This window comes from Macrotis lagotis, chromosome X (assembly GCF_037893015.1).
Source record: "Macrotis lagotis isolate mMagLag1 chromosome X, bilby.v1.9.chrom.fasta, whole genome shotgun sequence".
In the NCBI taxonomy this organism is placed as follows: Eukaryota; Metazoa; Chordata; class Mammalia; order Peramelemorphia; family Peramelidae; genus Macrotis; species Macrotis lagotis.
In genome coordinates, this window is record NC_133666.1 from 520,770,960 (window position 1) to 520,784,698 (window position 13,739).

The 13,739-nt window shown below is 32.8% G+C and overlaps 1 protein-coding gene across 5 annotated transcripts in view; it reads right to left on the reverse strand.

Annotated features, from left to right (window-relative positions):
- The window catches only part of HIVEP1 (HIVEP zinc finger 1), a 195,637-nt gene that overhangs the window by 18,756 nt on the left and 163,142 nt on the right, over window positions 1-13,739 (reverse strand). For all 5 annotated transcript variants that reach the window (XM_074207825.1, XM_074207820.1, XM_074207821.1 and 2 more), the window contains 3 exons: window positions 10,280-10,413; window positions 8,773-8,948; window positions 327-428 (listed from right to left, as the gene is read on the reverse strand). In XM_074207825.1, coding sequence (XP_074063926.1) covers window positions 327-428; window positions 8,773-8,948; window positions 10,280-10,413 — 412 coding nt within the window. The remainder of the gene's footprint in view (window positions 1-326; window positions 429-8,772; window positions 8,949-10,279; window positions 10,414-13,739) is intronic.

Genomic DNA, 13,739 nt, shown 5'->3' on the forward strand with positions numbered 1-13,739 from the left:
TATAACAAATTCAATACATCCAAATGCAGTAAAGTTTTTTCAGATAATTTTACAAGAGAAATAAGGATAACTCAATAATAAGGAAGCTTCATTTTTGTTTTATGATCAAACCTTTGGGAAAAAAAGAACAAAATAAATTGATAGTCTCCTGTACACACCATTACTAAATGCTTGTTTAACAGTCCCTGTAAATCAGATAGGAGTCATAGTTTTTCTTGACTAGCTTTTTATCATCTAGATGGTATAATTCTTGTTTTTTTAATGATACACCTATTTGGAAAGATGAATAATGGCATTGAAAATCACATATGGGAAGAAAATCTTACCTGATTCTTCTGGGTCTTGATCATCTATTACACTTACAGACACTCCTAAATCCACACATTTCTTGCTATGTGCCTTAGACTTCATATGCTTTGTCAAATTTCCTTAAAGGAGAAAAACATGTTAAACTTACATTGTGGTGATATATTTATTATAAAAAGTAGTTAGTTCCAAATAGAAATATAGACTGTGGCTACCAAAATGGAACTGTATTCTTCTGGTCTTTTTCTACTCCTCTGTTGGAGATTTAAAGAACCTTTGTGATGGTAAAATAGGAAGAAAAATTAAATCTAATAGCAACAAATATATTTTTAAAGCAAATATAGGTTTCTTTTATATACATAAACCTAGTTCCTAAAAAAAATGTCCCTGAGCTCAATAGAAGCTTTAGAAGAACTTTCACTTTCAGACTGCAGGTGAAAAAGCAAATTTAAATTTCAATGTTCAGTAATGCTATTATGCTTATGGGGCCAATGATTATAAAGAATTGACCAGGAAAACACTGCCAATTCAAATCAAACATTTATTGAGTGCCTACTCTATGCAAAGCACTGTGCTAAGCCCTAAAAATGAAACAAAGCAACCAGCACAGTTGCTTGTATGTTGTATTCCAATCAATTTGTGCTCTCCTTGATGTGGTTATTCTCTCCAAAGATGTGGATTTCAACCCATGAATGACTGTCCATGTCCTCATATAATTCATCACAGGACTAACTTGAAGCTGCTGTTTCACTTATTTTTGCCACATAATGAGGAAATTTAATTTTTCAATCATACGTTTCTTTGATCCAATCCTTTACACTGAGAAGCATCATAGGTTGGTGATTAGAGGCTTGTGGTTAAAATGACCTGGCTTCAAGTTCCATCTCTGAAAAATACTGGCTGCATGACCCTGAGGAAATCACTTAAACTCTTTGGGCCTCCAAATAATTTTCTAAACTACTAAGTAGAACAGCTGCAGATCCAAATTGGTCCAGGGAAATTCTTCACCAGGAGCTCCCTACACCAATGAAATCACAGATTCAGACAAAATCCTTTACACTGTTTCTCTGTACCTTCTTGTTAGCAATTTGTTGTCTCTTGTTTATGCCCACCATGCACCTTTCCATAATCTTTGGAATCTTCGACTTCATTTCATCTGGGACTATAGTGTTCCAAGATACCAGTCATACATCATTATTGGAAGCATATTGGCATTAAAAAAATGGACTCTTGTTTCAGTGAAAAGCAGAGGTCCTTAAAAGATGTTTGTAATTTCCTAAAGGCAACTAAGACCACTTTTTAGATTTTAATTGATGGATGAGTTCTATAATTCTACAAGCTGCCCATCCAACTCTGTATCATAATCTAGACAACAGGCTTTCTTCAAACTCTTAATTTTTCCTGTGTAGTATAACTTAAGTGCCACCTCCTACATAAGGTCTAGGATGATTCCCCCAAGTGCTAGTGTCCTCCCTCTCGGAAATTACTTTGTATATATTTATTTATCAGTATTCATATTATTTCCCCTAACTGAATATAAGCTTCTTGGAGGCAGGGACTATTTTGTTTTTGTCTTTGCATTCCCAGTCAGTGTCAGTCAGTTTTCCCAGTGCCAGAGTATATAGTAGGCGCTTAATAAATGCTTATTGGAATGATTAAGCCAAATTCTTTTGAGTAATTTATGAATGTCACTTAGGAGACTGCAATATTTTGGAGCTTGATGAAATCAACACAATAGCATCCACAAACAGGATCATCTGAAGGACCTCACCATCTATAAGGAATCCTTCTTCAACTTGGACTCTGCTGGAACTCTTCTATGACACTGGTAACATCTCAAGTGAGGCATAAAACAAATAAAATAAAATAAATTATGTTTGCACATAACAAGTGCTTACAAAATGTTGAATTGATTTGACTAAGATCTAGTTCCTCAAGGAACTTATGTCATGAGAGATACACAATTAGATATTAATATGAAGTAGGGTGTGAAAGAACATGCAAGGTACAAAGAAGTTGGAAAAAGCATAGATGAAATACTTATCAAATTTACAGATGACAGAAAGTTGACAGGGATAACTAAGACAATGAATGAAAAATTAGGATTCAAAAAAGAAGTGTCCATGGGTTGATAACTTTGATCAATACATATTTATTCCATCAGTGCAGATCACAGAAGAGCTATCTACTGTGATGAAGGTCTTCCTTGAGATCTTTGAACATACTATGGATTCCACTGTAGCACTTGTGTGGTATGTCGTGCTTTTGTTATGACAGGCTCACCTTTTTTGATCATGTTTCCTGGTTTTTTAAAATGCCATTTCTTCTGCATAAATCACCACTGGCAATAAGCTATAACCTACTTACAAAACACTTTATGTTTCTCCATTTCCTTCTGGATGATCTCAATTTGAGTCTTTGAAGACTTGGGTATTCCATGATTCATAGAATTTTAATTTTATTGGGAAAACATTTTTTTTTCCAATAAGCTTTTGTTGCAGGGAAATGCTTGAGTTACTTAGAGTTCTACATTCTTTCCAAAATTCAATCTAGCCTGATTTTGTTTTTAAATCTGAGTCCAATTCATTGTCCATTGCATATGTGTATACAAGACACACATACCTACACAGACACATATAGATCAGCTCAATTGGCTGTCCATCAAACTACATATTATAGGTCTGGATATCAGACACTCCAATGAATTAGTGTTTCCTGTTTGTACAACAACCAATCTCAGTGAAGCTCAGTAAGATGGCTCTGCAATATGCTGAGATATGATACAATTGCTAAAATGCTAGATGTAAAAGGGAACATTTAGAAGTCCTCTCCTTTATGGAGGAGTCCTTTTCTACTTGGACTCTATGTAGGACAGTCTTGTTTTATCTCTGTTTCCTACAAGGGTTAATGTTGAGAGAACTGATAGGCATTGTGTTTGATATTAACACATTTTGAGAGACATCTTGTTGGAGAACTTTTAAAGTTGCATTTTACTCAAGGGTAAGTCAAATAATTTTTAAAAGCAACAAATAGAATTTTATGTCCTCTTTATTCTCCAATCTATTGTTTTTAAAGATTTTAAAGAAAGCTTTTGCACTCATTTTTTATATCCTCAATGAGAGTTAAGCTTAAAGTATTAAGACCATTTATCAAGGATTTTATAGTGATGAAAAAATAGGTATAAGGGTTAGTAGCTACTTCCAGTATACTTTTTTTCTGACAAAAATACTGTTACATTCCTCCACCCTCACCCACAGTCCCAGTTCTATGTTTCATTATCTTCTCATGTGTCAGATATCTTAAAAATTACTCCTTTCCTTCCATCACTTTCAAACCTGTAACCTTCTGAATGATCTCTTTTATTTTTTCTTTTGTATATACTTTGTTGTAGCAGCTATCCTTCATTGGATCTTCTTACATGCCATTTACACATTCCAATATGGTATATCTAAGCCTGAGGTACTTATCCCAATGCACTGATTCCACTGTCCTTGGCAATGAAATTAGATCATTAAGGAAGTATTGGAGAATAGGTTTCAATTTTGTTTATTTGTCATCTTCTTTCCATATTTGTCTATAAATTACTTTATTATAAACTAGTCTAGTTCCATGTAAGGCTTTTTGCAGCTTCATTTTCTTTTCTTTTATTCTTGTTTTGTAAGGTAATACTGTGCAAAAATCTACCATTTCCTTATATAATTTAAATGCATTTTTATTTTATATAGATATTGTCATTACTTATTATATATTCCTATTTAAATATAGACATCAAGAATTTCCTAGGAAAGGTGATTTTCAGACTCTTTTAGTCTCCTCACAACTTACTATTAGTTAAATGTACAGAAGAAATGATGATAGAACATAGTGATGATAATTAATTTATCTACTTTTCAAAACAGCCATTAATAGTGTAAATTAGGGCAGGTATATTTACTTGCATGTCTTATCTTTTCATTTTCATCTTTCTTCTTTAGTGCTGATTCTAATTTTTGCTCTAAAACATATAGGGTAGCAAATGGATGGTCTAACTGTACAAAAACTGATTCAGAAACAGTACGTTCTTTTTAAGTACTTATTTTGAATGACCTAAGTAGAATCAGTCATTTTTGTCTAATAAAGTACATGCAATGTCATTTTTGCATTGTTGTTTAATACCTACAAATCTCAATGCCTTCTATTATTTGTCAAGGAATTTAAAATATAAAGAAAGATATAGGGCTTCCAAGTAGTCTACAAGCTTTTTTCCTCTTTCTTAATCATAAATCTTATCTTCCAATATGTTTTTCAAATTGTTCCTTTTGCCTAGTTTTATATTTAGATCACTGAATGTCACTATATATTTTGATGGAGTCTGAAGAATGCTTTCAAGGTTTTCATAGACTTTCTCAATTCAATCTCTACATCAGATGTTGGCATGTAAGCTATAATTCTCATTATAATTTTTTTGCATATGTACACCACAAGCACTTAAAAGTGAGATGATCAAGAATTCCATGAAATGATTTTTCTCATTTTCTTTGAGTGCATTCTGTAACCAACTCTGCAACCTGATTTGCCTTTCCAAGAAGAATCCCTGAATCAGCCTTGTATTTAGTAGCAATTTCATTATGCATTTTAACATCAGAGTTGAGAATGTCATTATCATCATTTGGTTCAGTGCTCCTAGGAGTAAATCGATTTGTGACCAGTATAGACACTGTGTAATTCTCAGTATTTTCTTCTTCCTTTTTCATTGCTCTATCACTGTAGAAGCAAAAGGAGGCTGCCCAGGACTTGAGCCATTTCTTCTTTTTGTCTGTTCCACTGGTTGCCAGGGTCAAAGAATTTGCCACCTACTGATCAAATTTCAAATGGTGATCTCTTTCTTGCATAATAAGCTGCTCCTGGAATAGTCTTCATAGTCTTTTTAATTTAGTAAAATCTGTCATAGTTTCTTCTGGTGGCATAGCCTTTGGGATTCCATTTCTACATCCATGCTATCATAAGGTAGTGGAACAGGACGTATTAGAGGGACAAAAGACATTAAGATACAATTGGGATAAATTCATTCATAAAATATTGAAGTACCAACTGTGTGTAGACACCTGTGGCAGGAACTGCATGGGATAAAATAGTTCAGATAAAATGTGCTTCTACTCTCTTCTTACAAGCTAGAAAGGAGTTGGCTCATTTTGTTCAATTTTTAAACAGTCCTGTGATTTTGTTAAGGAAAATTCCAGTGAGGAAACCCTCCACCAATACAGATCAGCATTTCCCCCCTTGTAACTTATATTCTTACAATTTTGTGGCAGTATTGATCTGATGAGCTAAGTGACTCAAATAATAGCACACAACCAATATGTGTCAGAGGGGGAACTTGAATCAAGTCTTCCAAACTCCAAGGCCAGATCTCTTTATGCCATGCCACACTGCTTCTCTTTAAACCAAAGGAATATGGGTAAGGAAGAATGACAGGGATACTGGTAATTATGCTGTATAATCTTTCATTTTAAATGCTTTAGAACTGCAAAACAAAATGCAAGATGAGATCAAATGGTTATGTAGAGAGAATGTGATTTCTGGATAGAGATGAATGAGAAAGTTTTCTAAAGGAAAACCTTTGAGTTGAACTATAAGGATGCACTGCAATTAAACAAGAAAGAGGGAAAAGACATTCCAGGTATGTGAATCTTCGTGAGCAAGAAGCAATGGTTAAGTGTAGGGAGTGTTTGTCAAGATAAGAATAGTCGTTTGACTACACAGCATTCAGGGTATATTGAAGGGAGTACATCCAATATGTGTAGAAGGAGTAATGCATAAACTAATTCCAGTGAATCTTGAATAAATAAACATATTCTTGGCTAAAGTTTGAACTTGGTACCTAGAAAAGCTAATTAAATTTTTGAATATAAGAATGATAAAACTATATCTATGGATAATTAAAATAATTCTGACATCATAATGCTGTGTGGAGGATGAAGTGGAACACAGCATAGTAATAGGAATACATAAGAGGCTACTTCATGGTCTAGGTGGGTGCCATGGAAGTATGAACTATGAAAGTTAGGAGCAGGAACAGAGAAAGGGATGAAAATAAGTGATGTTATAAAATTATTATCAATCAGTAAATGGGTATGAAAGATAGAAAAGAAGGGAATGGCAAAGATAACCACATGGCTATAATTATGGGAGCAAAGGAAAATAGGTATTTTGGTTGTTTTTTCCCCCAACAGAAATAACTAGGCAAAAAGAGAAGTATGCATAAATGGTTTTGGAAATACAAGACTTGCATTTCTTGATAATTCATTCCATTTAGAAATAGGAAATTAAGATTCGGAAGAGAAGTGTCTTGGTTCAAAGTTATAAAGAGAGTTAATGGCAGAACCAAGTCCCCTCAGTCTTTTTACATGCAATTGAAGTATTTTGTTTTTTAATCAACTATACAAACAAAAAATGGAGGAGGAGACTTGGTGAGAAGCAACTCCACATGAAAAAATATCTAGGGATTTAAGTAGATTGTAAATTCAATGAATCAGTAAAGTGAAGTGGAAACCCTCACATTAGCAGACATATGGTATCAAATATCATCAACTGTAACTATGCAGTTCTTTTGCCATCCAGAGTACTGTGGACAATTTCATTTCATTCTGTAAACTGAGAGCCTGGCCAGGCATAATTTATCTAGACCAAGAGAGTGAAAAAGTAACATGTCATGTGATAACTTTTTATGAAAGTAAGGAACTTTAGTGAGAACAGAAGACTTAAGGAAGAAATGATATGTTTAAAAGTGTGTAGTACCAAAAATAGGCAATATGATAGTCTTGCAAAGTGGCCAGAACCTGGTCAGACCATATTTCTAGTACTATGTGCAGTTTTGGGTAACACCTTGAGGGAAGATATTACAAGGTAGAGACCATAGCATAGTGTTCATCCAGGATAGAAAGGTGAACGAATTTTGTGACAGATAAGCATCAATTAAAGGATTGGCAGATATTTAGTATGGAAAAAGGAAGATTTTGGAAGAGATATGTAAGAATTAATAAAGGTAAAAGTTGAAGATAAGAAGAGTTAGCAATCAGATAAAGAAAAACCTTCCAACCACTGGAGCTCTCCAAAAGTCAGTGAGTCCCTCCCCCTCCTCTGAGTTCTTCAAACATGGTTGAAATTCTGTAATATTTGTTAATAGTCTGGGAAATTCTTAGTCCACTTTCTACCACTCCATCATTGTCACTTGGGAAACCATAAGAGGACCCAAATAAGCCTTGAGGCCTATGTTTTTGTTTATATCATGGATACCCATGGTCAACTGTAATTAAAGTAAATACCATTGAAATAATGGAATTCTAAATTGTGAAATATTAAATATCACTGAAAAAAATAAAACTTCTAAAGAAAAACACAAAAATTTTATTTTTAAAATAGAGAATATTTAAAAAATATTTATAAATTTAAAATATTTTTTAAAATAGAGAATATTTTAGGGAGGAGAAGCTAATAATAAATCTTTCCTTAGTAATGTAATGTCCCTGTAAGCCTTAAGATTCATATTAAACTTTTAGGAAGAAAATTTTCTAATATAATGACTGTTTACAATATATGTTTAATAAACAAAAATACTCAGAGAGATGATTTGTAAAGTATCCAATCTTATTAATATTCTTGATAAAGTACTAGTGAATAAGAAATTGTTTATTTTTGGATCGATAAAAGCATTTAACTGTAATAGCCAACTTATATAATATTAACAAAAAGTAACAATTTCCTAAGAATTATAACAATATTTTAACAGTGTTATGACTGCTTATGAAAATTACACAGATAGCACATAAAGGAGTAATAGGTATAATTTCACTGATTTCTTCTGAGGTATTAGAAAGTAGGACTCTTCAAAAGTTAAGATTTGAGAGCATTCAACTATGTGGATTTAGGGAGAAAGAGAAATGGGTTGGAAGTCTAAAAAATAGCATTGTTCTATGAATTTTTAAGTTTACTGTGGTTTTCATTTAAATCTTTCTTAATCTTTTATAAGTTACTAATAAAATTATAATACAAAATTCTTATTTAACTTTCAGTATCGAAATATCTGCACCTAAAAGTGTTAGCCATAGAGCTATCTAACTTTGTGTGTGTGTGTGTGTGTGTGTGTGTGTGTGTGTGTGTGTGTGTGTGTATGTGTGTGTGTGTGTGTAAGCTACTGCTTTAATTTAAAAATTTTACATTTATTTTAGAAAGAATGTATTTCCTACCTCCACCCCCAACCATGGAATCTAGAGAAATAGACATAAATACCTAAGGAAGGAAGAAGACACACTAGTTGCAAAATACCAAACAAATATAATCTCTAAGTCTATTTATACCTATTAAGCATATAATGCGAATATGTGTGTGTTTACATATTATTTCTATCTGTAAGACATAAAAATATAATTCATAGTAACTTTAATTACATAAAGAAGGCAAATAAAAAAACCCAATATGTTCTTTTACCTTTAGTCTTGAAGGAGAAATTACAGTAGTTGCAGTGGAAAGGACGGACATCTGTGTGAGTACGAATATGTTTCTTCAGCATACTAGGTTTCTTACAACGTATTCCACATTCCTCACAAATATACTTTCCTCTTCCTCTGCCGCGAACATAGACATAATCTTCATTTGATTTATATCTAATTTAAAGAAGAAAATATGAATAGGAAAATAATGGTTATACACAGTCCTCCCCAAAATGAAACAAATGATGGTACAAATGGAATATTCAAATCATAAGACTTTTGTGTATTTTTAACAATTTTATTTTTATATTAAGAAATATTTAATCTCCTAGGTGCTAATTCTAATTCAACTTGAAATTTTTTCTAACTATTTTATTAAATATTGTCCATTTCTTCTTCAATACTGATTTCAACATTTTCCTTAACACATACATTATATATTAAAAGTATTTTATAATAATAGCTTACATTTATATTGTACCTTAAGTTTTACACAGTACTTTCCTTACAACACTTTAAGTAATTAATGAAATTGCTATTATTTCTTTTACATATGACAAAACTGAGGCTTAGAGAGGTAACCTGCCCAAGGTCACTAGGAAAGATGACTGGGATGGAAATAAAATCTTTTTTTCAAGATTAGCTAGTTTTTTACTATGTGTTCCTCTCATTTTGTACTTCACTACAGTTTAAGGTTCAAGCTGGTTTATATATATTTAAATATATAATATATTATACATAACATATAAAAGTTATATAATATATAATTATGATACACAATACATAATATATTGTGTACACACATATGCAAATATATGCATACATATGTATACATACACATGTATATATTTTATTTGCCCAGGTCTAGGATTCCATTAGAACAGAGATTTACAAGTGAGAAAAATCCCTCTACCAATTTAGAACAACTCTTATCTGTAAATAATATTCTGAGAGAATACCTGGGGTATTTATAAGTTAACTGTTTAAGGTGATATAGCTAGCAGGTATCAGAGGATAGAACTGAAATGAGGTCTTGATGACTGAAGCTAGCTCTATATCACCATACCATAGCTTATAAAATAATATACTGTATATCTAAATATATGCAAGCATTTAAAATATATCTCAGACTAGACAAGTTTAATAAATAGAATAACCATGATATTAAAAAAAGTCTAATGCTACATAGATATGAAACTTAGAACTTCAAAAAAACAACACACAAGTGCATCAGTTTTGTAAATAATAAGCATTGTCCTTTTCTTCTTCAAATATCCACAATTATAATTGATTCCTCCCTAAACAGAATTAGTAAACTTGAATATATAATTCTCTAGTCTAATTTTGCATCAAGGGATGTGTTCAATATAAATGCTGAATGAAATTTGTGAATTCATATATGCTAGTAAACATAAATTAGAAAATAACGATCATTTTTTAAAAATATCAAAACAAGGAATATTAATTTTAAAAATGCTAGTTCAAAAAATAAAATTGGTACTTGCCCTCCATCAAATATCTTAACTCTTCTTGGTTCATTTTTCATTATGGAATTTTCTTTATCTTGTTCATTGCTAATTTCAGAGGTGTCTTTATTGCTGAATTCAACTACTTTGGATTTTTGACTACCTAATGCTCTCTGAAAGAAACAGAGAAATTCAACCTTAAAGGAATTGAAAAAGAATACCCTTGGATGTTAAATGGAGACTATAATTTATAGTAGTTAGTGTAGAGGCGCATGATTATAAATAAACTTCATTTCACATAATCACATTTTAACCTATCTTGTCATTAACAAAAATGTATACCTAAATCACCATAATAAACATTGGTAAAATTTTAAAACTAAAATAAAGGTTCTATAACTTTCTTCAAACTACACATGGCTTAGCTGTTATATGATAACATTCTTAATAAGGTTTTTCATTATATCTAGCTTTAAAATTTAACATGCAGTTTGAGTCAAGTTAAAATCTTTCATATAATTAAACTTTTGCCAAGAATATTTCCACCTTCTCTCCCAATCCTCAACAAAAACAATTTCAGTTAATTTAAAATTTCACCATAGTTTCAATTTTCCAGCACTTTAAAACAACATTGAACCCTTTCTAAGTCTGACATAGTTTGAGATGTAAAAATATAGGCAGTCTTCAAACATGTGTTGGTATATTCCTGAAAATAGGACTAGGAATAACAGGTCAATTTTAACTTCCTCACTGAAACACAACAAAGGGTTACATTGCTGAACAGAAGTCAGTTGCCACAATTGTCATGGAAATGGTCCCAAGTACCGTATTAACCACCAAATACTTATATATTATGCAAATGAAACATTATAAAGTAAATACATTATACAAGGAGGATAATATAACTATGATATATGCTTTTGTTAAATTTACTGACATGATGCAGCATAGCAGAAAAAGTATGAGACCTGTTCACTTGCCAGCTCTCCTACTTATTTACTGTATGACCTTGAACCAGTCCAGGAGACATGACTTGTCTCTGGGTGACATAACACAATAAAATGAAAATGAATGGGTTGAGGTGCTCTCAGTTTCCTCCTTCACTACCCAACCATCCCTGGTCTAAATTATATAATATGAAGTTATCCTTTAAAAAAAAAACCTGCTGGAATCTCTGACCAAGTGAATATGATTGCAAGTGGAAAAAGAAATTTGGGAAAGGGTCTTTATTGAGGTCACGAGACAATGATGTAAGAGATACTATGGAGAAGCTGCCTGAGGTTCATCCAGAGCAATATATGGGGTCATATATACTGAAGCATGTCAGAAAGTGAATTGACAAATTCTGCTGTAAGTACAAACAAAAGATTAAATAATTCTAATTTGATTAGCTTCCAGCTAGCAGATTAGAAGAACTGGTACAGCAGGTAAATAGTAGAATGATTTCAGAAAGAATGACTCAGAAATTCTGTCATGAGGATCCTTTGATAGCTACAGTCAGAATCTCAATTCTAAGAGAACTCAGGTCTATCCTACACTTGAAAAAAAAAATCCAGTCTGCAGCATTTCTAATCAGTGAGCATAGAACCTGTGCTTGAAGATCCTGAAGATCCCCTGGTTGCTTGCAAGAACCAATGAACCAATTTAGGGGAACAGAGAGTCTAACTCTTGGGAAATCTGACTTTACACAGGGCCTAAAATTACACCCATTAATCTTGGTTCTGCACTCTGGAGGCCAAGTACAAGAAACAAGTCACTTCATCAAAAGACATCAATCAATCAATTAACATTTATTAAGCACCTATTATATTCCAGGCACTATGCTAATACTAATCTTTCAAACTGTAATCCTTTTGTTTGCTAAAGGTTATCTTCTCAAGACTAAACATTTCCAGTTTCAACTGGCATGATCCCAGGATCCTTCACCATCCAGTTGACTTCTCTAGCTTATATTCTCTTAGCCTTTCCAATAAAGTGAAACCCAGAATTGAAGACAATACTCCAGGACAGCATAATATAGTGGGATTATTACTCTATTCATAATGAATAAACATTATGCCTTTATTAATAAAGTTTAAAATTAGCTTAACTGACATAACACACTGTTGACTATGTTAAATTTGTAGTTCAACCCTCACATTCCTTTTCCCCAGTGCTCATCACAGTGCCTGCCTAGAGCATAGTAAGCTAAATTTAGTAAATGCTTCTTGACTAAGTAAACCCTTAGGATTAAAAGGGAAGGATTTTGGAGAAGAGGTGAGGTTTCATCAGCTTATCAAATTGAGATCAGAGAATTTGGAAAGGAGAAAATGGGAAGTAAGCAAAAAGATCTTACACGACTTCAAAATATCAAATTCAAAAGTACAAGCTGGGAAGATGTTGCCAGAAGGCAATATATTTGGGGAAAAAAACCCTGGGAGAGTTAATGGCCTACAATCTCCTTATGAATCAATGTTGTGATACAATAGTCTAAAATGAACTTGGGCAGTGTTGAGAATGATGAAGTATCTTGGGCAAGAAAGAATGGGATCACTTCTAAAGTACTCTATCTCATTTCTGGGAGTTTTATTGTAGGAAGGACATTGACACAGGGAAATCTAGGCTTGAGTGGCCTTGACTTCATGCCAGGAGGATTGATTAAAAGACCTGGAGAAGAGATGACTTGCGATAGGGAGTAAAACATGTTTCTGAGTATTCAAAGAGCCATTATGTGATGCAAATGAATTCCAAGTATAATTCCTCATTTTCTTCTCTCATCTCCAGATCCATATTATCAACAACCTCCAAGCCTGTCTATTTGGATCTCCTGTCAATATGTTGAAAAGTGATCATCTTCTTCCTACAACCTCTACCTCTTTTTCCAAATTCTCTAATTCTACATATAATACCACCATTTTTCCATATGCTAAGACTCAACTCTTCAGTCATCTTCAATCAATTAACTCCTGTACTTAATCAATTACTGAGACCTCTTAAGCTCCTTCACATCTTCTCTTCATTCACACACTGACAAGCCACCACCTTAGTTGAGGTTCTACTACTGCTGTGATAAAGTTTTTTTTTGTTTGTTTGTTTTTAGTTTCTTTTGCAAGACAATGAGGTTAAGTGGCTTGCCCAAGGCCACACAGCTAGGTAATTATTAAGTGTCTGAGACCGGATTTGAACCCAGGTACTCCTGACTCCAAGGCCAGTGCTTTATCCACAGTGCCACCTAGCCACCCTGTGATAAACTCTTGTAGGCATCATCAAACAAGTTTTCTTAGCACCACTTTTCTATTCTCCAATGCAGTATTCTCATACCTGGCAATATATAGCTTGTAACACATTGAACTGAATGATTTCCCCATGTTTATAAGATAAAATGGACCTTTTTAGCTTGATATGCAAGGATTTTAACAACCTAGCTTCAACCTAGATTTCATCTTTATGCCCTTTACAATTCTGGACAAATTAATGTAAGTCATCTTTTAGAATTTTATTCTGCCTTTCCCTAAGCTTT